The 24853-nt window shown below is 41.2% G+C and overlaps 1 protein-coding gene across 3 annotated transcripts; it reads right to left on the reverse strand.

Annotated features, from left to right (window-relative positions):
• Window positions 1-10382: 10382 nt before the first annotated feature.
• Window positions 10383-23706, reverse strand: LOC100457122 (membrane-spanning 4-domains subfamily A member 6A). Of its 3 annotated transcripts, XR_010141844.1 has the most exons (8): window positions 23552-23698; window positions 21471-21605; window positions 19090-19146; window positions 16421-16627; window positions 14400-14494; window positions 13435-13610; window positions 12020-12112; window positions 10383-10635 (listed from the first exon to the last, which is right to left on the reverse strand). XR_010141844.1 is itself a non-coding variant. In XM_063728422.1 (6 exons), the coding sequence occupies exons 1-6, from the start codon at window positions 23696-23698 to the stop codon at window positions 13559-13561; spliced, it is 693 nt and encodes a 230-aa protein (XP_063584492.1). In that variant the 5' UTR covers window positions 23699-23706; the 3' UTR covers window positions 12834-13558. The 3 variants fall into 3 exon arrangements, 1 of the variants encoding a protein (XP_063584492.1); XR_010141843.1 differs by lacking the exon at window positions 10383-10635 and having other exon boundaries at window positions 11513-12112; XM_063728422.1 differs by lacking the exons at window positions 10383-10635; window positions 12020-12112 and having other exon boundaries at window positions 12834-13610; window positions 23552-23706.
• Between the last annotated feature and the right edge of the window lie 1147 nt (window positions 23707-24853).

Here is a 24853-nt window from a genome sequence, read left to right on the forward strand (position 1 = left end):
ATTTCTGTTTCTCTGAAGTACTACAGCATTTTTGTATGAAGCTCCACACTCAGTCCTGACAGTTCAAAGTCCGAGGAGATGCTCAGTTCTAGAAGAGAGCACAGTGGCAGAGTGACTAGCTGTCCTGAGCCTCCAAGGGCTACTGGCTCCCTAGGCCCTCAGCAGCTTTGGTTCAGCCTTTCTCTCAGAGGTGTTCTTTGGCTGAAATTACAGTGAGGACAAGGGGAAAATTGTGCCTGTAAGGTTTGCTTTAGAAGCCTAAGTGAGTCCATTGAAAGAAACAGTGGCCATAGCTACTGTGGCAAAGGACTTTTGTCACTAGAGACAGATCTCACTTGATGCAACATGAGGATGCCAGGAACACAGAGACCGGAGAGGAAAACAACATCAGGAGGTTTTGAGCAAGACCAATGGGACAGAAGTGCCTCAAGAGTGACTTTGACACCTGGGACCACCACTAAATATCCAAACTCGCAAAAGTACCACAATGTAAACCAAAAATAAAATTCTAAGGCCCCATCTATCTGAATGGACTTCCTCCTCAGCCAGGGCTCTTTTAAAATGTAACCTGAAAGACTGGTTCAGGCCATGATGGGAAGTGAGGTTGAGACATGCCTCTTTATACCTCTCCAGCATTAACATCAACACAGAATTTAAGTCTGTTAAGAAACATTTTACAGCCATGGCTGGGAGTGGTGGCTCACGACTGCAATCCCAGTACTTTGGGAGGCCAAGGCATGTGGATCACTTTAGGTCAGGAGTTGGAGACCAGCCTGGCCAACGTGGTGAAACCCTGTCTCTATTAAAAATTAGCGAGGTGTGATGGCATGCACCTGTAGTTGCAGCAACTCGGGAGGCTGAGGCAGGAGAATCGCTTTAACCCAGGATGTGGACGTTGCAGTGAGCCCAGATTGTGCCACTGCATTTCAGCCTGGGTGACAGAGGGAGACTCCATCTCAAACAGAAAAAAAAGAAAGAAAGAAACATTTTACTGCCAATTCTCTCTGAAGCCTGCTACCTGAAGGCTTCATCTGCATGATAAAACTTTGGTCTCCATAGCCTCTTATGTCAACCCAGACATTCCTTTCTGTTGATTCCAGGTCTTTAAATAAATGTGACCAATTATCAACCAGAAAATGTTTAAATTTACCTATAGCCCGGAAGCTGCCCCACCACTCACTTCCTGCTTCAAATTGTCCCACCTTTGTGGACCAAACCAATATATATTTTAAATGTATAAGATTGATGTCTCATGCCTCCCTAAAATGTATAAAAGCAAGCTGCACCCCAACAGCCTTGAGCACATGTTCTCAGGACCTCCTGAGGGCTGTGTCATGGGCCATGGTCACTCATATTTGGCTCAGAATAAATGTCTTCAAATATTTTACAGAGTTTGACACTTTTTATCAACAATAATGTCTCTAAGCCTCTAAAGCTCTGAGAGGGAACATAATACGCACACGTGGATTTCTCCATCCTCCAATGAAAGCAGCATGAAAAGGTGCCTGAATTCAGCATCAACTGATTTTAAGACACATCATTGATTCTGGAAATCTGGAGTTGATTGTCATCCTTGAGGCTGAAAATCAAGGTTTCTTGTTCTCCATCTACCCTCCTTCTTTTAGATACTCCTGAGTTACTGCTTTGGTGTTTGGAAATAATATCATAGGTCTAGATTAAGTATGAGTTCTAGAAATGTAATTTTCCCTGGGCTAATTGTTTAAGGGGCTTGATTTTGGTTTCAACTTCTCTATTTTGCAAATGTGAAACGGGTACTAAGAAAAGTTGGAACAATGCCAATTAAAAAAAAAAACCCCAACCCCATACAGAATCTGAAGGAAACATCTCTGAATGAAATGTAGCAAGACAGAAAAATGGGGCAGAATAATTTTGGGACTGTTTGCTTAACTCCCAAAGTAAAGGAATTTAAGTTTTTATTTTATTTCTTCCTGGGAACCTGGTATTGAACGAGAATTTACACCAAACTGTGTATGTATACAAATTGTGTGTGTATATGGTTGATAATGTAAAATTGGGGAGTTCATCTTATTTTGTGAATTCACCATGTGCCATTTTAGTGAACTCTGTTGGACAACATGGTTTAGCAGAATACAGAGTGAAAAACAAAAGAGAAATTAAACAATTTGAAATAAACCTTTATACTAGAAAAGTTTCAGATTTACAGAAGAGTTGTGAAGATGGCAGAGAGTTCTCCTGTGCCCTGCACTCAGTTTCTCCAATTATGAACATCTTACATTAGTATGATACACCATTAATCAACCAACATTGATAATTGACGTTCATACTGTCCTATTCAGATTTCCTTAAATTTTGATCTAATGTCCTTTTTCTGTTCCAGGATCCCATCCAAGGTGCAGCATTCCAGTTAGGTGTCCATCTCCTTAGGCCCCTCTAGACTGTGACTGTTTTTCATACTTTCCTTATGTTTTATAATGTTGAGAGTTTTGAGGAGTACTGGTGATGTGTTTTGTAGAAACTCCCTCAATTGGAATTTATCTGATATTTTTCTCATGATTAGACTGGTGTTTGGGTTTTGTGGAAGGAGATCACAGACATAAAGAGCCAGTATCATCACATCTCATCAACAGCCCACACTATCAAACATGACTTACCACTGTTACTCTTAGTCACTTGGTTGAGGTGGTGTATGTCAGGCTTCTTCACTGTAAATTTACTCTTTTTATTCCCCTTTACATTCTGTATTCTTCGAAAGGAAGTCACTATTCACAGCCCAGACTTAAGGGGTGGGTAGTTATGTTTATGAATCCAAAGCCCAATGGCATGTGTGTTCTTTTGCCATAGGCTCCACTCAGTGAACTGAGAGGTTGCTGAGACCTGTGATTCAAACAGCAAATGGAGTCAATGGGGTCCAGGAGAAGGGTGGGGTGGGTGGCCTTTTGGAGGTCCTCCTGAGTGTCCTGTTGGTCGGGGTCCAACTCCATAGTAGTGGCCTTTATTGTAAGCCAGTAGATGAATACTTTCAGGATATCTACATGGGGTATTTGGGATTGCTGCCAGTAGCCAAATAGGTCTACAAATTGCTGCTTTTTTGTGTGTTTTTTTTGAGGGAGTGGGGAGGGAAAAAAAAAAAGGTCAAAATCTTGACAATCATCTTTGCAATGAGAGGCTTTGCTCCTTTCTGAATTATGCCCAGGAGTTTTATTAGTTTCATTTGGGTATCATTAGGTCCTTGTATCTTGTCTGTGTTAAAGGCCTAGCTGTGTTGCTGCATGTGGATCAACAGGGTGTCTAGTCCTTGTTGGGCAGTGCCTCTGTCTGAGTCCACCAAGGTACCATCAATATAGCAGAAGGACAGAGCTCTCTTCAGGGGTGGGTCTGTCTGTAAACCATAGCCCATCTCTGCATGGCAGATAGTTGGGAGCTTAGGTGGCCTTGCCTGTGAGTGTGTTCTGCTGTACTGGTGGTGGCTGTTCTCATGTCACTGTGAGGGACGGGGTCTACAGTGATGTGACCACGTGGTGCCCCTCTCCCTCACTAAGTTCTACAGGATTGCCTTCTTTATCATGCTTACCTCTGAAGTCTGCAGTGAAATATTATTAAAACACCCATACATTCTCAGTATAATTACACCTTGGTAATGATATATGTTACACTGTGGGATTATATTTCCTTGTGTTTTAAATATGATTTTTCAGAGATTGAAAAATATCTGAAAATTTTTCCATTTCTTATTGCTCTGGTTTGGTTTAGATCAAGATCTTTTAGAGTAAATTTGTGAGCATTCCCTTTTTAAAAAAACTGAATATTTTGAATCATATTTCAATTGTTTTTTTTAGTATCACATAACTCACTTCTCAGGGCATAGTGTTTTATTTATTTAGTCATTTATTTAATTTTATATGTATATTTTAAATGTCTTCTAATTATTAATATATTTAATATTTATTTTAAATAGTAAGTATTCTGTATTCAACTTTATTTTGATTACTAATATATCAAATTTTAAATGTTTCATGGTATATTTTTCTTTCTACTCACCATGCTTTAATTTTTTTAATTTTTGTAATTTCTTTTATTCTATTAGACTGACAAAATTTTGTTTAATTTCCTTCTTATTCCTTGATGGAAGACCCAAGAATTGCCCTATGGATTAAACAATTATAGACGATTGGCATCTAGGCCCTCAAATTTGTACCAAATATTAACTGGGCTCCTAGAAGCTGCAATTTTTTAGTTCTCATGCTGGATGTGGTTGTAGAGAACAATGGACCTAGGCAATCTTCCTGGAGAACAGACCTGGAGGTGGCTCAATTGTCTGGCCAAGAAACACATGTTATTATTGAGACAGAGTTCCCTGTTTAGACAGAGCTCCCTTCATATTCCAATGCAGTGTTAAGTGCTTGAGGTCTTTGGCTTGATGTCCTCTTGGGAAAAGCTGAGTGCCTATCATGTAGCTGTGATCATTGTTGGAAGTATGGCTCAGAAGAAAGTGTCTTTGGGCATAGGGCAGACAAAGGAGTGACCTGTAGCATATGCTTGTTGCCTGCCCAGAATCCATCTTCCGTTTTCCTCTTTCCAACAGTCTGTGAATTCCGACTGGGGATCCATGTAGCTCTGAGGATTGACTCTGCCCTTGCCTCCACTGTGCTCTGGCTCTAGGCTAAGTCAATCAGTGCTTTTCACCCCCACTTTCCATTGCAATGATTGATCTCAGCCAATGACTCAGAGTTGAACCTAAATATGGAAAACCAGAGAATCAGGACTATAGCTGCCTACCATGCCCTGATTATTTTCCTTGGCCCAAGTGAACACCTTCTAGCTTTTCATTCATTAGAAGAGAAAGAGTGTTTTTTGTTTGTTTGCCTGGCAGCCTGAGAAGTAATAAACTGAGTCAGCTTCTGAAAGCCTTGGAGAGTAACAATGACCTCCAGGTTGCTATCCCTCATGGACCCTTAGGAGGGTCGTGGAATATTCTGCCTATTAGCCATCACCCAGGACTTTCCTTTAAGAAGAAAAGCCAAGGGATTGGAGGTGCATGGCCTAGGTGTAGCACATACTAGGAGGCAGAAGGTGTACTTTAGATCCATGATCCAGATGTTGCCCAAACCCTCTTGGTATGGAATATGAGAGCTAAGCAGACCTACTGTCTGTAATGGCTCAAACCACTCAATACCCCACTCTGCCTATTGGAGAGTCTAATAGGGTAAGTCATCCCTTTGAGCCTCAGCTTTTTCATCTGCTAAATGTAGAGATGATTACTTATGTTTGAAAGGTGTTTGTAAGGATAATTGAGAATATTAAAAGCTTATCATAAGTTGATTCTCAAGATAATATTAAAGTGCTTTAATTTCAAAAAGTGCTTTTTGTGCCATCCTAACTTTTTTCCACTTTTTTATCCACCCCCACCCCATTCTCTGCACTCTGGGTGAATTGAAAGAAATCTTTTAGACTTTGTCTAATTGTTCTTCACTCCTATTCTTCTCCTGAGTATAGAAGCAGACCTCAATTCTGTCCATTCATTTCGAGGCTCTTGGCCACCATTTTAAAACCAAATCAAATAAAAATCCCAGGCATCCCATGGCCATGTTTATGCCTTTAGGGCAAACCACCTGCTGTTCTGAAGTCTCAGATGACAGGCTTCCTGGAGATACCATGGGCAATCCCCCAGGTTACTGGGCATGTTGGCCACATTTTGAATCAGTTTCTCTTCATAGAGTACCTAGCTGTTGCATGGGGCTGGAAGAGGTGTTGGAGCAAATGAGGATTTCTCGCCAGGGTTACACCCTGGTGTTATCTGAAGACTTCTGGACTGACCCCAGCCTCTGACTGCTTGATCCGGCATCAGCAACAGGATATCCAATTTTCTATTGCAAATTTCCTCCCTTTCGATCTGCGACTGCCATGTCTCTTTCCTCTGTATGCAATGCTGCACAGATTTTTATGGTGCAGGCAAATAGTCTTGTTAGGAAAGATCAGCAAATGCCATATAAACTGGGAATATAGCTCAAGGGAATGCCATTTTTGTGATTCTCTAGGAGCAGAAGGTCTCCCTGAAATGAGCAGTACTCTTTCTACCCTTCATCTGGCAAGCACATGGTATTTCTAGGTCAACAGCATCACCCAGTGGAATAAGAATCCTCTCCATGGGGCACATTGTCAGTGCTTTGCTGAAACACTCTAGCTTTTCAAATTTCCTCCCTTTCTGCGCCCCTCCACAAGAGACCAGACTTTATGCCCCTTCTGTGAACGGAAAAAAACTCTACCTTTAACCATTAGGAGAAAAATGTCCTCCAATTTTAGTTCTGAGACTGTCCCGTTAGCAGGAAGACCGCCATTTTGTTCCTAGGTTTTTTAAAGAAACCTCTTCTGCCTTCGGTTAGAATGCTACTTAAATGGTAAGGGGATTTTATGTCCAGAAGTTAATCTGAATCACTGTCTAAGGGTAAACACTTTAGCATGGGCCATAATAGCAAAATATAGAGTTCAATCTGGTACACCCCTTCTATTAAAGGAGCCTTGCCCAAATGCAACTATTACATAGCCCTTCCCAAGATACATCTTTTGGGGAGCCATGCAGATCATACAAGTCTAGGGAGTCAAAGGGGAATCACAAGCGGAGAACTAGGGCTGCATGGGTATGCATGACTACGCCCACTCCTTAGTTCCTCCAGTTTCATGGCTGGGGTGGGAGTTTATGCCTGCAACCACAGGCACACATTTAACAAGGTGCTGGGACCCCAGGAAGCAAGGAGAGAAAACAGTAGGGTGGATGCCCTCACTGTCTTCCCCTCCACCCTGTGTCATACCAAAAGGAATGAGACTAAAGATATGCCTTTTTTTTTTTTCTCAGTTCTCTTTCTAGATGCATAACAGATTGTCTTTGGCCTGAATTTCCTCTTGAGTCATTCTAGAGCATTGGGACTCCTCTGACCCTGAGACTTTGAAGAAAAAGCATCTCATATTCCATTGTACAAGGGAGTGGCCTTCTTACCATCTTGGGGATGAACAGACTTGGCCCATTGCGGTGGAGCCTTGATTTTAATATTATCCAATAATTAGATCTTTCCTACAGATGGGAGGGCAAATGATCCAAGATCCCCTATGTACAGGCTTTCTTTGCCCTGCAAGATAACCCAGACTTGCAAGCATTGCACAATCAACCTAGCTCTTTTAGCAGCCATGTCAGGCAATCCCATAGAAAATGATTCCCCAAAACTAAAGCATATTCCAGGGGGACAATCTGAGACAGCTACTGAGTGTCTCAACCCTTCTAGTCTCCCTTATCTGGGACCCCCACTAACCATGCCACCAGCTCCTCCAGTGGCACCATCTCTAAAACTACCCACTTTCCCTGCTTCACTCTTACCCCTACAAGAAATGCCTGATGAAAGTTATGCTATTAGGATTCACATTTCCTTCTCATTTCAGGACCTTCGGCAAATAAAGGGATACTTAGGCCAATTTTCTGATGACCCCAATAGGTATATAGAAGCTTTCTAAACTTTAACTCAGGTGTTTGACCTCACGTGGAGGGATGTTATGCTGCTTCCAAGCCAAACCCTCACCGCAGCTGAAAAGCAGGCAGCTCTGCAGCTAGTAGAGAAATTTGGAGATGAACAACATGTTTTTTATAGTAGACCGAAAAGGAAAAAAGGAGACAGAGAAGGTGAAGGAATAATGGAAACACCATTCCAAATAGGAAGGGAAGCAGTTCTTTTTGCCAACCCTGATTGGAACTCCAGTAGCTCTGCAGATAAATGGTAAAGGAAACACTTTTTAACGTGCATATTAGAGGGCCTACAAAGAACTAGGGCCGAACCTTTTAATTATTCTAAACTTTCCATGATAGACCAAAAGCCAGATGAGAATCCTGCAGCCTTTATGGAAAGGCTGAGAGATACACTAATAAAACACATTTCCTATCCCCTTATTCAGTCAAGGGATGGCTCATCCTAAAGAACAAGTTTATTACACAGGCAGCTCCCAACATTAGGAGGAAACTGCAGAAGCAGGTGATAGGACCAGATAGCACCTTGGAGAACCTCCTGAGTATGGCCACTTTGGTCTTTCATAATAGGGACCAGGAGGAGGCCCAAGAGAAAGAAAGGAAACACAAGAGAAGGACAGAGGCTCCAGCAGCTGTTTTGCAGGCTTGCAAAGCCCAGGATCCCTCAGGTGCATCTGCTAGATGCTATTGATGTGGCAAGTCAGGGCACTTTAAGAAGGAGTGCCAGGCAGCAAGAAGTCACCTTGACCCTGTCCAGCCTGTAGCATGGACCACTGGAGATCAGACTGCCCCCAGAGACAGAGGTCACCAGTTTCAGAACCAGTCTCACAGATGGTCCAACAGGACTGATGGTTCCCAGGGCTCAAACCTCCAGCTCCAGTGGCTGAAACTGCCATGTACAGCACAGAAGCCCCAGGTGATTCTGGAAATTAAAGGAAGGAAGGTAGACCTCCTTCTGGACACCAGAGCCAGTCTCTCTTTTCTCCTCTCTAATCCCCTCTTCCCATAGCATGAACGTGAGGGGCATCTCAGGAAATATTCTAATCTTTTTCTCAACCCCTTAGTTGCAGTTGGGGGGACCTATTATTTACACATGCCTCCAAGCCATTGCCACAGTGGCCCTACTGGTCCCAGAAGCCACCAAATTAACCCTGGGAAATGATTTACACCCCACATAGTGTGGCAGGATTACTGTCCTCTAGGGGGAGCCTTTGGCTAACAGCCAGCCAGCTCCTTAACAGGCTCTGTTGTTAGAGATTTCCACAATTGAGTTAAACACTTGTTCTCACCTAAACACAGCCACGTTCCTTCCAGAGGAAGCTGGGGAACCTGAATATGACTGTGAACAAGTTATAATACAAACCTATGCAGCCAGAGAGTATCTCAGGGAAACTCTCCTAGAAAATCCAGACTAGACCCTCTTCACAGATAGGAGCTGTGAAGCTCCACAGGCAGGATATGCAGTAGCCACTCTAAATGACGTCTTTGAAAGTGTGTCTCTCTCTCCAGCCACAAGCAGTCAATTAGCTGAACTGATAGCTCTTACAAGAGCACTTGAATTAAGCAAAATAAAGGTAGGTAACATTTACACTCCAAGTATACTTTCTTAGTTCTCCATGCTCATGGTGCCATTTGGAAGGAAAGACACTTTCTTACTGCTAATGGATCTCCTATAAAATACCACCAGGGGCGGGGCACGGTGGCTCAAGCCTGTAATCCCAGCACTTTGGGAAGCCGAGGCGGGTGGATCACGAGGTCAAGAGATCGAGAACATTCTGGCTAACACAGTGAAACCCCGTCTCTACTAAAAATACAAAAAATTAGCCCGGCGTGGTGGCACACGCCTGTAGTCCCAGCTACTTGGTAGGCTGAGGCAGGAGAATGGCGTGAACCCGGGAGGCGGAGCTTGCAGTGAGCCGAGATCGTGCCACTGCAACCAGCCTGGGCCTCAGAGTGAGACTCCATCTCAAAAAAAAAAAAAAAAAAAAACAGAAAAACAAAACAAACAAACAAAGAAAAACCACCAGGAAATTAGCAGGTTATTATCCTCAGTTCTCCTTCCATGAAAGATAACAGTGCTGCATTGTAAGGGACATCAAAAGGGAAAAGATGAAGTAGCTGAAGGAAATAGGTTAGCTGATCAGGCAGCTAAGTCAGCAGCAAGAAAGCCTCTAGACATCTACGGACTTCAAGCCCCCCTAATCTGGGAAGGTTCCATAGAGAAATTAAACCTCAGCACTTCCCTACAGAAATAGAATGGGCCACTTCTCGAGTGTATACTTTCCAGCCTTCAGGATGGCTACAGTCAGGATGGCAAACTCCACTTGCCAGTCTCCAGCCAATGGAAAGTCCTTAAAATCCTCCATCAAGCTTTTCACTTGGGAAAGGATAAAACTCATCAATGTGTCCAGAGATTGTTTTCAGGAGACAACTTACCAAAAACAGCCAAACAGTTTGTTAATGCTTGTGAAGTCTGTCTTAAAAATAATCCCCTGAACAGGTGGCTCCTTCCTCCTCAAACCCAAAGAATAGGAAGCTATCCAGGGGAGGACTGGCAGACAGACTTCACCCACATGCCAAAGATGAAGGGCATCCAATATCTCCTGGAAGGGATAGATACTTTCACCAACTGGGTAGAAGCATTTTCATGCCATACAGAAAAGGCCTCTGAGGTAATGAAGTGTTAGTTAATGAAATAACTCCCCGCTGTGGTCTACTTAAATACCTCCAAGGTGACAATGGCAGACAAAGTGAGCCCTTTTAAGATGCTGTATGGATGGTCTTTCCTTACCAATGATTTTCTATTAAATTAAGGAATCTCTGAGTTGGTTGAGCATGTAACCTCTCTGGCTCACTTCCAGCAGGAATTAACACAGTTAGCAAAAGCCCAACTCCAAGAAATAGGATCACCTTTATTTAACACAGGAGATTTGGTATTGGTGAAAGCTCTGCCTTCTCTCTCTCTTCTGACCCCAAGCTTAGAAGGGCCCTACACTGTTCTTTCAACCCCCTCAGCAGTAAAAGTTACAGGTATTAATTCCTGGATACCTCACACTCCAGTCAAAGCCTGGAAAGCTGAGGGAGCAACCTCTGACAGCCCAGAGGAACGTCCTGGATATCAGTGACAAAAAATAGGAGATCTTAAGCTGAAAATCATAAAAGATAAGTAAGTAAGTAAGGGCTACCCGTCTTACTCAGTCCCACCTTTACCTCACCAGATAGTTTTTGTCATTTCAACATTTCCTCTTGAGATTCGCAGCCAGATATTAGAACTTCTTTTTAACACATATTTGCAGGGAGATTTTAATTATACATGGGATTACATTTGTAACTTCATAGAACCCCAAGGAGAAATTCTACATCTTGGCGAGTAAAAGTTTTAGACGTAAATTACCTACTACACCACCTTTCCGGGAATTGTTATATGCACTCTACTATTTGCAATGCAACTATACATTGTGGCACCTGCAATATGGAATTCCGATTGGAAAATTCTAATTGTTGTAATATTCTGCCTAATTATCATCTTTATAATAGAATTAATAATTGCTGGACACTTATGCAAAGAAAAAGTTCCTTTTATATTAACGCGTCTAGTAAAGTAAGCGACACCTGGTGGAGGCAAGCTGGTATTACAATCCATTAAAGTGGCTAACAGGTTATCAAACTCCACTGGCATGGTTATGGCCTATGGTACCCCCACTAATAATGGTAATTTTAATACTCATATTCAAACCCTATATTCGAAACCTTCTTGTAAAATTTATCTCTTTTGGCCTAGAAGCAATCAAACTTTAAATGGTGCTGCAGGCAGAACCACACACGGACATGCCTTTCTTCTGAGGACCGTTAGATTGAACTCAGGAGGATCCCTAGCTGCTGTCCCCACTAGATGCCCCTTTTCAGCAGGAAGTAGTCAGAAAGAGTCATTGTCCAACACCCTCTAACAGCAGTTAGGGTTACTACTCCTGAGGGAAGAAATAATACAGGAGCTAAAAAGAAATTATTTAAGTAGCTAGTGAGGGTAAGGGAGTTCTCAGTAAGATTTTCTTTTTATTAAAAAGCAGCCCCCAAATCATTTCTTGTCTAGCAAAAGAAGCCTGAAAAATCAAGCTGCAAGAATAGATAAGCAAGCTGGAAGCTTGCAAAGGTGAATGCCAGCAGTTGTGCCAATAGAAAAGGGATACCTGGAAGCCAGATATATTAAACATGGAGGTTCCCTCTTCCCTTTTCTTTGTCACCATGTGTGCAGCAAAAAAGCAGGCCAATATGGTGCCGGCCGGGTGGAGACCCCATCTGCATAATAAAAGATTAGGGTGGGATGGCCAGCACTTCCTATGCTGTGTAAATGGCACACCTGGTCCAACCTATCTACTACACCTGATGTAAATCAGACATGACCTCCTCAGACTCATCTATAAAACCAACCTCATCTTGCCCCAAACCCAGAAATCCATTCGGGATCCCTTCCTCTGCATGAGGAAGCACTCTTCTTTCTTTTAGCCATTAAACTTCTGCTCTTAAACTCACTCCTTGTGTGTCCATGTCTTCAATTTTCTTGGCATGAGACAATGAACTTCTGATATTATCCCAGACAAATGACAATGCTTCACTGGTCCTCTCCTGTGGCAGAAGGTGGCACCATGTGATTAATCGTGGGGAGGTGGATTTTCAAAGGAAGGACATTCTCTTTTCTATCTTTCTCTCCCTCTCTCTCTCTCTCTCTCTCTCACACACACACACACACACACACACACTTGTTTATCTTCTACATTCTTTTAGGCAGAAGATGATATTCTTTATTCTGTGCTCAAATAACAGTTAGTGAAATCCCTAACTTCATTGTCATCTCTGTTTTCCTTATTTGACTATAAATATCTTGAAGCCAAATCATGTATCTTATTCACTTTGGTAGCCCTGGCATTAAGCATAGTGTCTAGTATCCAATAAGTATCAATAAAAGTTGAATGTCCACAATAGGCAAATAAATAAAAGAAATGGTGTGTGTCAGTGGGGGGTGCAAAGGACAGGGAGAAGACATAATGAAACAGATTTGAAGATAAAGCTAAAATCAAAGAAACTGACAGTTCCGTTTGAGACTGGAAAAAAAGAGCAGAGAAACTCTCTGAGTATCAGGATATCTGAGACAGTGAGTATGAAGTATGACCCCTGCTACAGAGGGTCAGAGCAAGGGAAATATGACAAAATCTTTCAAAGAAATGGAGCTCCTGTAAAATTGAAATACTTTTTTACACGTGTGTGTGTGTGTGTGTGTGTGTGCCTGTGTGTGTGCATGAGCGAGGTGAGGCTTATGTTTGTTATACTCAAACAATTGGTCTTTCTTATTTTGAAATAAGGAAGTAAGTATGAACTGGTTGTCTCTTCATAACAGATAAGTATTCCTGGTTAGTATTTGTTCACTCATTAGTTTTGTTTGAATATTGGTGATGAGAAAATTGAGTTAAAATTTGGGTTGTGTCTGTCATTGTTGATTTATTCTGTGTTTAAAGGAAAAAACAACAAAATAAGTATTAAAGTATGCACTCAAAGATTTTATTTTGAAGCCGGCTACTTTCATACACTCAGAGACTTCATTATGGGGTTTGCCTTTATGCACTAATGAGTAAAATACATGGGATAAATTAGTAGCAGCTGTGATAAAAGAGGCCTTGCACCACAGCAAATCAGTTAACTCCTGTTGACAATTGAGGAGTATAAGAAAAAGCTGTATCCTTTGCTTCACTGTGATCCATTGAATCATCATTCTGCTTAGTTTTCTGGGAAATGTCTAAGACTATTTGGCTAGTCTAGTAAATGGTAATTTACAGCCCTGTGCTTTTGCTGAAGTCAATATCAGGCAAACCAAGAGATCCCCAATGAACACATATCATAAATGACAACGAAATAATTTTTTAAAACAAATATGCATTACTTTAAATGCTTACATTTAGGAAACTCAAGTTTGCTTTTTTATAATGGTTAGGTTTTCCATATTATCATAAAAATCAACTTTCCAATTAATATTTCTCCCTTTTTTCCCAAGAAGTCAATAGTTCTTCATATCCAGCGTCATGAGTCATCTTTGAGGACATGAGTAACTGTGAGGCAGGAAAAGCACACTCTAGAAGAAACAAAGTATGTTAGGTCTTCAGACTTTACTCAGGTTCAAGATACATGTAGATATGCCATTTTTTCCAACTGTATACATAGAATTCTTAGCTAATCCAAGGCAAGTAGAGCAGATCACTAGGTTCTTCAAATAATTACAATTTATCAGTCTAGTATTCCTTCTATTCTCTATAATAAAATTCTGGATAAATCAAGGCTTTTAAATTCAGTTAAATAAAGCAATAAGTCCATAGGGATGGTATCCCTTGGAATTTGATTCAACAATACATTTTTAATGTATCTTTTAAAAGGAAAAAGAATTTTAAAATCACCAGGAGGAAAAGCAGAGCATAAGACATTCACTGGATCCAGTCACATGTGTAAAGGCCCTTTACCAAGTCAATACTATTAAAGAGACTAGTGGTTGTGGCAGAAATTGTTTCTGCTTAGAAGGGAGGCAAGCCAGGTTCTAGTGTCCTCAGCACAGGTACAAACTCATAGCATAATGCCAGGCAAGTCATTTAACTTCCCAGAGTCTCATTCCCTTCAATGACAAAATGGGAAGATTGAACCAGTTGATTTCTCATTTTAACTATTTTCATATCCAGCGAACTCTCAGCTTGTCATCTACTCAATTACCATCTGCTTTTCTTCTCGGTCTTCCATCACCATTTAAATGACCTCCCATGTATATCTCATCACTGGCTGATTGTTCCTTCTGCCACTCTTGGTGACATACTCAACACAGTGCAGAGATAAGATACACTAGGCAAGATTAAGCAAGGCTGGCCAGCACACTCACCCAGGGAAGTCAGTCTGTTTCCACCGCAGCACAGCAGTGAGCACAGCTAGGCAGAACTCCAACACAGTAGAAACCAGCATCAGAGACACAGTTCCCTGAAAGTCAAGAAATAAAATATTGGTGATGCTTGAGTCAGCCGAAGCTGTCATGCCCAGTTTAGAGGTGACCATAGAGATGAAGACCACCTCAACCATTAGAGAATGAAGTAAGGACACAATCAGGAAAACAAAACTGTGCCTCCTCACAATTGTCTTAATTCAACTCCTTCACTCATTCAGTTTATTGAGAGGAGAAGGGAAGATGAGTAGTAACTCAATCAACTAATCCACTTCATACACTTGTTTCTCACTTCTTTGAGACGTAGATAGCTCTGATGACATTGTTCACTCAGTAAGAGAGCAGAGTGGTGTAATAGCTCCCAGGACTGAGAATCAGCAGCTCCATTATAGTCTCACCTTTACTGCTGAGTAGCTGTGTAAGCCTGGACAAGTCTCTCTCTTTCTCTAGCTCCTGTTTCCTCACGTATCAAACATGCATACTAACATTTATTTCTCAGAGATTTGTGAGGATCAAGGAGGTTTTGGCTGTGTAAGCCCTTTGTAAAATTCAGTATTGACATCCCTGTCTATGTATCTGAACCTGTTTGGATGTTTTTTATTTTTGTTGTTGTTTATTTTTTATTTTTGCTGTTTTTGGTGGTTTTCAGACTTGGAAAAAAATAGTGAAGGTAGTAAACTGTTGCTAATCACCAACACCAACTCACAAGGATGAGTTCTACCATTTCTGTCCTGAGACATTCTTTGTGCAGAACTGGTCATCTGATAATAAAGGGAGATAATTTGATCACATGAACTTTTGTTTTGTGGTATTTACACACAGTTAAACAGAAGACACACGTTGTGTCCATTACCTAGAAATTGTTCCAGCAAGCAAGCTCAACAGAATCTCTCTTATTTCCAATGTAAAATCATCCCATCATGAATTTATACTTTATCACTACCAAATTTCTCCCAAATTTCTCTCCAGAATTTTTCCCAGGGTGGAATTTGTACGAATTACTGTCAGCCTCATTTGCATGCACTTTTTCCTCATTATACCATTATCTTGGAAGCAAGGCCCAGTTTATAATGGGTGCTGTACAAGCATGACTTTGACCAGACCTTTCTATCCATCCATCTTCCAGGTGAGTTCTTGGCTGATCTCATTTTTATGATTGCAGGACAATAAATATTCTGCAACTTCTTTACTCATATGTTGCCTGTTTTCCTCTCAATGCGTTGCTGACCATGCACATACCCCTTAATCTTTCAACTTCAGACATATTATTTCTGTTAGCCAAACTTCATTGTTTTTCTTCTTCCAAAGAGAGAGAATTCTCCTGCAATAATTCTCAGTTACACTCTCCATCTCCCTATATTTCTTATCTCCTGATTTAAGATATCACACTTCTTTCAGCTATAACAAAAAGCAATAATAATGTTACCGTTTCACCTGATTAGTATTATTCATTATTGTAATCATTAGAAGGAGAAACCCTTACCATCTAACCCCAAAATTCCTATTCTCTGTTTCTTCGTCTTTAGTCTGATGTCTTTTTAGACCAAATTGACCCCCTACCACACACACATACCACGTTTCCTTGTTGGCATTTTCTGATCAACCGGGTCTTTCTGCTCTGTTGGCCAATCTGAATTCACCACTCTATGTACCAGCATTCTCAGTTTGACAAACTCATAATTTATGCCTCCAAAATTAGATTAGTTGAGTAATTAAGAAACTCTACAAACCGTAAGTTTTAGTTTTTCATCATCAACCTCATCTGACATTTTCAATTCCACTCTGTTAGTATGTAATCCCCTTAATCTCATCCATGCAGCCCCCCTTTGATTTACATAACCTTGGTCTTCCTCCAGATGCCCCAACCAGAATTAACAGAGAGATTTTCAAAGGATGGAATAATAAGAAATCAAGGCTTTCAGAAACCTCATAAAATTAGAACATCCCATCTGCAAAATACTTACAGCCAGACTGGCTTTGGCTCTATGGCAGTCCATGGTGTAAGGTGAATGATAATCATAAGAAAGAAGAAGTCTGACTGGTATATCCTTTTCGTCCAACTTACACTGCAATGAGGCAGGATTTAATGCAGCCGGGTTGACAGACAGGAGAATGAAACCCACCAGGGCAGACAGAGCACTCAGAATGCTTCCAGCCAGGCTGCTATGCACCTGAAAGAGACATGCTGGCTAAGAATCATTCCCAATGGGCCGCGAATCTCTCTTATCCCTTTTTGCCATTACATTGCAAGTTATTCCCTTATCTGTCTCACTCAGGAAGTCTGGGAAGGATCATTTCTTGCTGTATGCCTCTCCAGTGTCCAGTCAAAAACTCAGAATCTGCAACATAAAACTTGGCTGAATGAATGAACATATGAACTGGTTCCCCTTAAACAGGACCTCAGTGGTGTGGCAGAGAATGTTACTCTCCTAAATTCTTTCCCTGGGACAGATAGCAGGGCCTCCACGAGGCTTGCCTGGAAAATTACTATGAGCGTGACCACAAGCAAAGGTGGCAATGTACCAGATGAAGTTTCTCTCTTGGTCAACTCAGAAACCTCTCGTGCAAGCATCAACCACACAGAAAAGGTGGATGGTGTATTAGCATGGTGCAAAAGTAATTTTGGGTTTTGCCACTACTTTCAGTGGCAAAACCACAATTACCTTTGCACCAACCTAATAGCTCACTCTTGCGTGCCCATTGCCTCTCTCAAAAGCACACCTCTCAAAGATGAGTGAGGGGGTGCTTCTGAGTCTCAGGCAGGCCCTGGAACCTGGGCAGGCATATGACTGGCCACATTGAGCTCAGCATGGGGTGGCTGTGGGCAGAGGTCTAGGTGCAGGCCCAAGGACGGTGTAATGTGTGGGAGGCAGCGGGAGGTACAGAATAAAGGCCTGGACTGGATGTCAGAAAATTGAGGTCACAATATAGACTTGACCCAGCTTGTTCCCTTGGGTACTCAGTTCCTTGGTTTTATTTCCCACTCTGGTTCTCATTTCTACATTTATGAAGTGAAGGGAATAAATAAACTGACCTCAGAAGTGACTTCCTTTACTCCAACTCACACAGAAAAGAGAACTGAGCTCACAGCATTCTGAAAGCTATTGTTACAGGTAGGTAGGCTCCAGGGCACACCCCACAGCCGTACAGTAGAGTGTTATTTAATCCCACATGGACACTTCTTCTTTTAGGAACTCACCAGTTGATACTCTGGGACCCCAATTTCCCAATATAATGACTGAAATGTATACTCATGGGCCTCCTAGTAGCCAGTAGTAGTCTTGATGCCTAGAGTCTATATTTCTTAGAATAAGCTAGATTTGTCTTGAGATGGCACTCTTCTTCAGTCTCAAAAAGGGCTGGTACAATGTGTGACAAGAGTAGAACTCACTAAAGCCTCGATGTCTCTGGTGAGTCTGAGCCCACCCCGAGACCACATCCTGCATCCGTGAGCTTCCTGCATGTTCACTGTGGGATTGTTCCCTGGAGTAAGAGGCCCACATATTTCCTCCTAAAAGTTTGAAAGCACTACCCTTGTACTAGGCTACTCAGTATGGTTGCCAGTAGCCACATGGGCTACTTATATTTGAAGTAAAATTAAGTAAAATTTAAAATTCAGTTGCAGTATCCATATTTCACATCATCAATAGCCATGTGTGACTGCCATATTTTAACAGTGCAGCTGTTGTGGATTTCCATCATCATAGAAAGTTACATTTCATTTCTATCATAGACAGTTACATTGCACAGCACAGATCTAGTGTTGGATTGTAACTGTGGGTTCCAAATAATAATCTCTAAATACCAACGAGGGAAAGAAAGAACTGGCATTTTTCTGGGCACTCTCTCTGACTTCCTTGCTGGCTTTGGGAGATTTTTGTAGCCAGAGCTTCCAAATTGAGTTTCTGTGCAACTAAATTTATGACATTCTCTTACATAATCTCCAACATCAATCCTTTGAGGGATATAGGATTGAGTGAAGACTTAATGAAACTTTACAGACAACAAACACTTCTTGCTATAATCCAGCTTTTCTCTCCCTGCCATGTCCAACTCTGGTTTTTGCTGGAATAAGGGATAAAGGCAGGTAAACCATTTTTTTTTCTTAGCCAATACAAATGACCAAGGACAACTTTTAGGCTGCAAGAATTTATACCCAAACAAAATAAAAGTATTATCTTTCTAGAGAGATAGATGAAAGAATGAGAGATAATACCATACATAAACAGCACGTTGACTCATTTTTTTTAAGGGTTGTAACACCTGGGCTTAAACAGTGAACCTCAACAAATAGACCTCTTTATAACACTGTCAGCTCCCTTGCCATTGAAAACCTAAATTTGAAGACCAGTTATCACCAAAAGAGCATCATAAATAAGCACAATTTTTCTGTGATAGATTCTTGGACACTGGTTGAAGGGATATTATAATTCTCTGAATACAGACTTTGATGTAGGGTACAATAATTGGAGAAACGTGCTCTGAACAAGGATATGGAGCATCCAGGCCTGGCTCCTAACTCTAACAACTCTAGAACTGAGTTTTCAACTTTTCAAAGTAGAGAGACTGGCCTTAATGGGTTGTAAGTTTCATTTTGATCCATTGAGTTGTGGGTTATAGTTCTCATACTCACCAAAAGCTTGGTTAACCTTTTCTCTGTGATAATTGATAGAAAGCCAGAGATGACAAACTAAAATAAAAGAGAAAATGGTCAGGTCAGTTTCCACGTAAAGAGTAACTGTGATGTCACTATCATGATGTTTGTAGAAAACTCTCATGGGAAAAGCCTTGGGGAGCAAATGATCAATGAAGTAATATCCATTTAAAACATAGATTTATCCCGTTTGCCCATATAGTGTTCAGATAGCAACAGAAAAAAAAGATAGCAGAAATATATCCAAATAAACAACATGAGGACCTTAAAAGCCAGGAAATACTATTCGTTTTCTTAATGAAATGAGAAAATTTTGGTGTAAGATGTTCTTTAGAGAAGGACATGAAAACAATGGTATGGAAAGAGAAAAGTATTGGAATCATATGGTTTTTGTCCATCATTATATTGATGTGATGCATCACATTTGATTATATGTGTTGAACCATCCTTGTATCCCTGAAATAAATCTCACTTGATCATGGTGAATGATCCTTTTAATATGTGGTTGAATTCAGTTTGCTAGTATCTTGTTGAAGTTTTTTGCATCAATGTTCATTAGGGATATTAACCTGTAGATTTATTGTAATGTTTTTGTCTGGCTTTGATAGCAGGATAATGCTGGCCTCATAACATGAGTTTGAAAGTATTCCCTCCTCTTCCATTTTTTGGAAGGGCAGAAAAGTGTTGTTACTAGATTTTCTTTAAAAGAAAATAAAAGATGGGAAAAGCTGAGACATGCATCTTACATTGCTGGCTCCCCAGGCTAAGGTAAAATGGTCAATGAGAACAGAAGGAAAGACAAGAATGGATGGCAGAAAACTTTCAAGGGTGTGTTTACAAAATGAAAGAAATGTTTTTCATCCTCTAGAGTATTCATGACCTACAGATTTATAGCCATTAAGGAACAGAAAATTCTTTGACAGTTAGAAGAAAGGGGGACAAATACCAAAGAAAAACTGTGATTCCTGTAACGCAGGCATTTAGTTATTTGTCTGTATAAACAAATGCCAAGTCTGTAAACATATGGACTAGATGTCCCTTCAAAGGTGGACTGTACTTAGTGACTTGCTTTTAAAGAATAGATTATAGAAACAGGAGAGAAAGAAGTAGTAACTTTACAGAGGAGAAAGACGAAGTAACTGTAGTACTTAGTAGTAGTAACTTTACAGAGGAGTAAGTTAGTGGTAGTAACTTTACAGAGGAGAAACCTTTACAGAGGAGAAACCAACAGTGGTCTGTTGACTGTCTTTCCTCCCACAACCTTCCTTTCTTTTCCATTTTGGATTCAGTAAGCTCCAAACATACTACCCCAAACACATGATTGAGGTAAATTGTGTCAGTGACAGTATGTTGGTAGCATCACCCTTGATATGACTTGATGAAAATGGTGCTTTACCTCTGTTATCATCAGCCAAAAATTCACCCAGGTCTAAACATCAGAAAAATATCAGACAAACCCCAATTTAGGAACATTCTATAAAAATCTCAGCCAGTACTACTTCAAACTGCTGAAGTCCTCAAGGAAAAGGAAAATCTGAGAAAGTCTAGAGGAGCCTGAGACATAATGACCAAATGTAATGTAGTGTAATGTAGTAGCCTCGCATGGATCTTGACACAGAAAAATGTCATTTGGGGAAAACCAGTGAGATCCAAAATCAAATGAAACTTTAGTTAATAAAAGAAGAAAAATGGACACAATAGACAATCGGTGAACTCCTTGATGCATCAAATAAACAAATGTGAAGCAAGAGCTAATAATAGGTACTGAGGTGCAGGAAGCTGAAGGAAAAAAACATCTATAAAAGAGAAGCTTAATTATGAGAAAGCTAAATCTAAGAGAAAGCGGTTCTTTGAGAAAAGGACTACTAAGTCCTTTTGAAACACCAGAGCTGCAGCTATTTCAGAGGAATTTCCAGTCCATCACTGGGACATAGACATCTGCTCAGCCTTCCCTGGCAATCCATCAATGCAGTGGTTTCTCTGTGAGTGTATGATGTTTTCCATTGATGCTCATTTTTTAAATATTTTTCCCAACCTTATGCTAATTCATGGGTGTTTCGCCTAAACCTGGAAAGAAGTCACTAGCTTCATCCTAGCTCAAGATGATAAGGTAAAAAATAAGATGATCTTCAAAAGAAATGTGTATTTGAGTCTGATAAGAAACTGAACTAAAATCAGGAACCCCCTGCCATCCCACCCCACTCAATCCTCCCTGAACTACACACACAAGAGAAAAAGTTTCACCATTGACTCATTGCTGCTGGCAGATCAAACATAGCAAGGTGGCAGGTGCAGAGTTTAAGCTATTGGCATCTCCCTCCCCTCTTTGCCCCATGCTTCCCTCCTCAGAAACTACTCACCAACAAGGGTCCTATGAATGGGTAAGCAGACTTCAACAGCGTAGAAATCACTTGGGTAAAATTTGGAGAGAAGGAAGCAGATGCCAAAATGATTCCCAAGCTCAATACCTTCACACCACACAAGATCTGGATAATCTGTGGGAAGAGAAAGGAAGATTGAGGATTAAAACCAGCATTTGTAAAGACAGGGCCAGGCTGGGCACGGTGGCTCATGCCTGTAATCCCAGCACTTTGGGAGGCCAAGGTGGGTGGATCTCCTGGGGCCGGAAGTTTGAGACCAGCCTGGCCAACATGGTGAAACCCCATCTCTACTAAAAATACAAAAATCAGCCAGATGTGGTGATGTGCACCTGTAATCTCAGCTACTCTGGAGGTTGAGACGGGAGAATCGCTTGAACCCGGGAGACGGAGGTTGCAGTGAGCTGAGATTGCGGCATTGCACTCCAGCCTGGGTGACAGAGCAAGACTCCATGTCAAAAACAAACAAATAAACAAAAAAAACAAACAAAAAAACAGGGCCTTTTTGCCTCTCCCATGGTGCTAATGCATTATCACCTTCTGCAAGATCCCAGTGAGGATACAAACCCTGTGGAAACTCTGGAGTGAGAAATATGAAAAGATATCCTGGAGGGTGTGCGGCTCTGCCACAGAAACCACAGTCTCGGGTGTCTGGCAGGTGCTCAGGAATGCTTCTGCATTTCTGCCTCTCAGGCCCTGGTCTGGCTCATGGCCTCTGCTTCCAGCTCACAGTGGCTGCTGGGATCTGCTTTCCCATCTCTCAGGACCTCTGAGTCCATGACTAGTAACTCTCTTTCTACCTCTCTGAGAACATGGGGCACCTGGAAGCCCTCACTTTCTCTGGAGGATTGGTGTTGCAGAAGTCCCTCTCCTCATCTCCCAGATTCCAGTGGACACAGCTTGGCCCTCTCTGTTCAGCTCCTTGGAAACTGCAGCCCACAATCCTATAGCTAAGGTTCTGGAAGCTCATTTTATTCACTTTTATTTTAAGTTCAAGGGTACAAGTGCAGGTTTGTTACATAGGTAAACTTGTGTCATAGGGGTTTGCTGTACAGATTATTTCATCACCCAGGTATTAAATCTAGTATCCATTAGTTATTTTTCCTGATCCTTTCCCTTCTCCCACCCTCCACCCTCCGAAAGGCCCCAGTGTGCATTGTTCCCTTCTACGTGTCCATGTGTTCTCATCATTTAGAGGCCATCACCCTTAGCAAACTAACACAGGGACAGAAACCAAATACTGCGTGTTCTCATGTATAACCGAAGCTCTGTCTTAGGAGGTAGTTTTCCTTCCTGACATCCACCTCAGAGATTCACAGCTCTATTATCATTTACTGAGAAGTTTTCTAGACCTTGTGTCACCTGAGCCTCATAGAAACCCACATGATTATACATGAGGCAAGGAGACCAGTCCCATCAGGTCCTGAAATCCAGTCAAACAGAGTGCCTCACCTCAGATCACATAAGTGCAGAGGCAAGTCTAGAAACCAAAACTCTGTGTTCCCCTCCCAATCCAAGATAAATCCCTTCTTTCTCTCCTCCCTTCATGCAATACAGCTTCTTTAATAAACTCTGGATGAGAGGAGAAACAGACAAACAAAAGGTGAATATCATTTCCATTCTCAAAAAGGTAAGGAGAAAAGAGGGAGAGGAAGTATATTTTTTCTGTAATTTGCAGTAAGGGAAAAATTCCTTGCAAAGAATCAGTGTGGATTATTAAGCATGTGGTTGTGAAATATAGAAAAATGTATATACAATATGTAATCATTTACCACCATTACTTTTGTAAAAGAAAATATAGAGAAGTACTGTATTGCAAAAATACCAAGACAACGACAGAAAATCAACTCCTTATATTCAGAATAAGGGAAAAAACATTTCTAAGACAACCTCTTGTGGAAAAGTTCTGGGACAGTTTTCTCCAAGTGGCTTCTACCCCAATGTCCCTCCAGCAAAACTTAAGGGTCTCCACACTCACAATGGATGATGACCAGTCCCAAAACATACATCATCTCTTCTCACTTCCCCTAACCCCTCTCAAACATGTTCTGAATTAGATTTACCCCAATAACTTTGACTTTTGCCTGTAGACGTTTCTTCAGGCTATCCTGCCGCTGGTTGGTGGGTTCAGGTTTCTCTGCTTGGGAGAAGTTGATGACATTTGATGGGAGCACTATGATGGTCTCATTGGGAACAGGTTGTGATGCCATAATGGTGTTGCCAACTATGGAAGAAAAAATAGATTTAGCTCTTAAAAAGTACAGAGCTCCCAGGTTCTGTCTGCAAAACTGGTAAGTCGGTTTCTGTCAATTAGTCCAGACTTGGCCTGTCTGTTAGAGAAAGAAACTGATAGTATGGAGCAGTGAAAACCATGCAACCTTGGTTTCATGAGGATTTTTCCACAATGTTTGGCACAGTCCATTATAGATAATAAACACATCACATGGTGGCAGCAGCATGAATCTTGAAAGGTCCCAATATCCAGAGGCAAAGGGTCATACAAAATTTGCAATATGCAGCAATGTCCCTTTGCCCAGTCCTACTGAAAACAACTGTATTGCCATATATTTGATGAATTTTTTAGACAAATGCACTCTGATCATTTATTTTTTGTCTGTTAGCATTCATCTTAGATATGTTTATCATATTTTACTAGACCTGCTCTTAGTTCTTATCATGCAGTGGTTTCAATCCTTACAACAGCTCTGCATGTTAGTAAGTTAGTAAAAACATGTAATAAATAGGAACATTCAAAATAAAGTTTAAGTTATGAACGCAAATATATACACACTGCATATATGCATGGCATAGAGTTAATGCTGAAGAAATATTTGCAGTTATCCTTATTGTTCAACCCTGTTCACACAGCTGGGAAGCTGTAAAGCCAGTCTTGGATCTCAGCTTTCCTTGAGTCTGAAGCCTCCACATAAATCTCTAGATCATTCCACCTCTTCCTACTTTCTCACTTGGCAATGCCAGCCTGTGTCTGAGTTTACTTAGGCTGGAGAAGCAGCTACATGCAGTGGTATGATAACGTCTTGGAGTCATAACACATAGGCTGTGTCCTGGATCCTCCACCTGTTAGCATAAAGACCAAATTGGCTGTGGTATTTGTTGCTGAGCTCAGCTTGGATCTGTTTTCACTGCACCATTCTCAGTTCACAGACTGCCCAGTTTGGAAATGGCCTAAGGACATTTGAAGAGACCAAGAGCTCTGCTCCCGTTAATTACACAATCTTAGGTAAGTGACTCGCCAAGATCGTGCAGTTAGAATACAGAAGAAACAGGGTTAAAACCAGATACTCCTTCCATTTTCCCACTCTATTTCCAAAGTGCTCTCGTGTCTCTTAACTGCTGTCAATGAG

Source organism: Pongo abelii, chromosome 9 (genome assembly GCF_028885655.2).
Source record: "Pongo abelii isolate AG06213 chromosome 9, NHGRI_mPonAbe1-v2.0_pri, whole genome shotgun sequence".
NCBI classification, from domain to species: Eukaryota; Metazoa; Chordata; class Mammalia; order Primates; family Hominidae; genus Pongo; species Pongo abelii.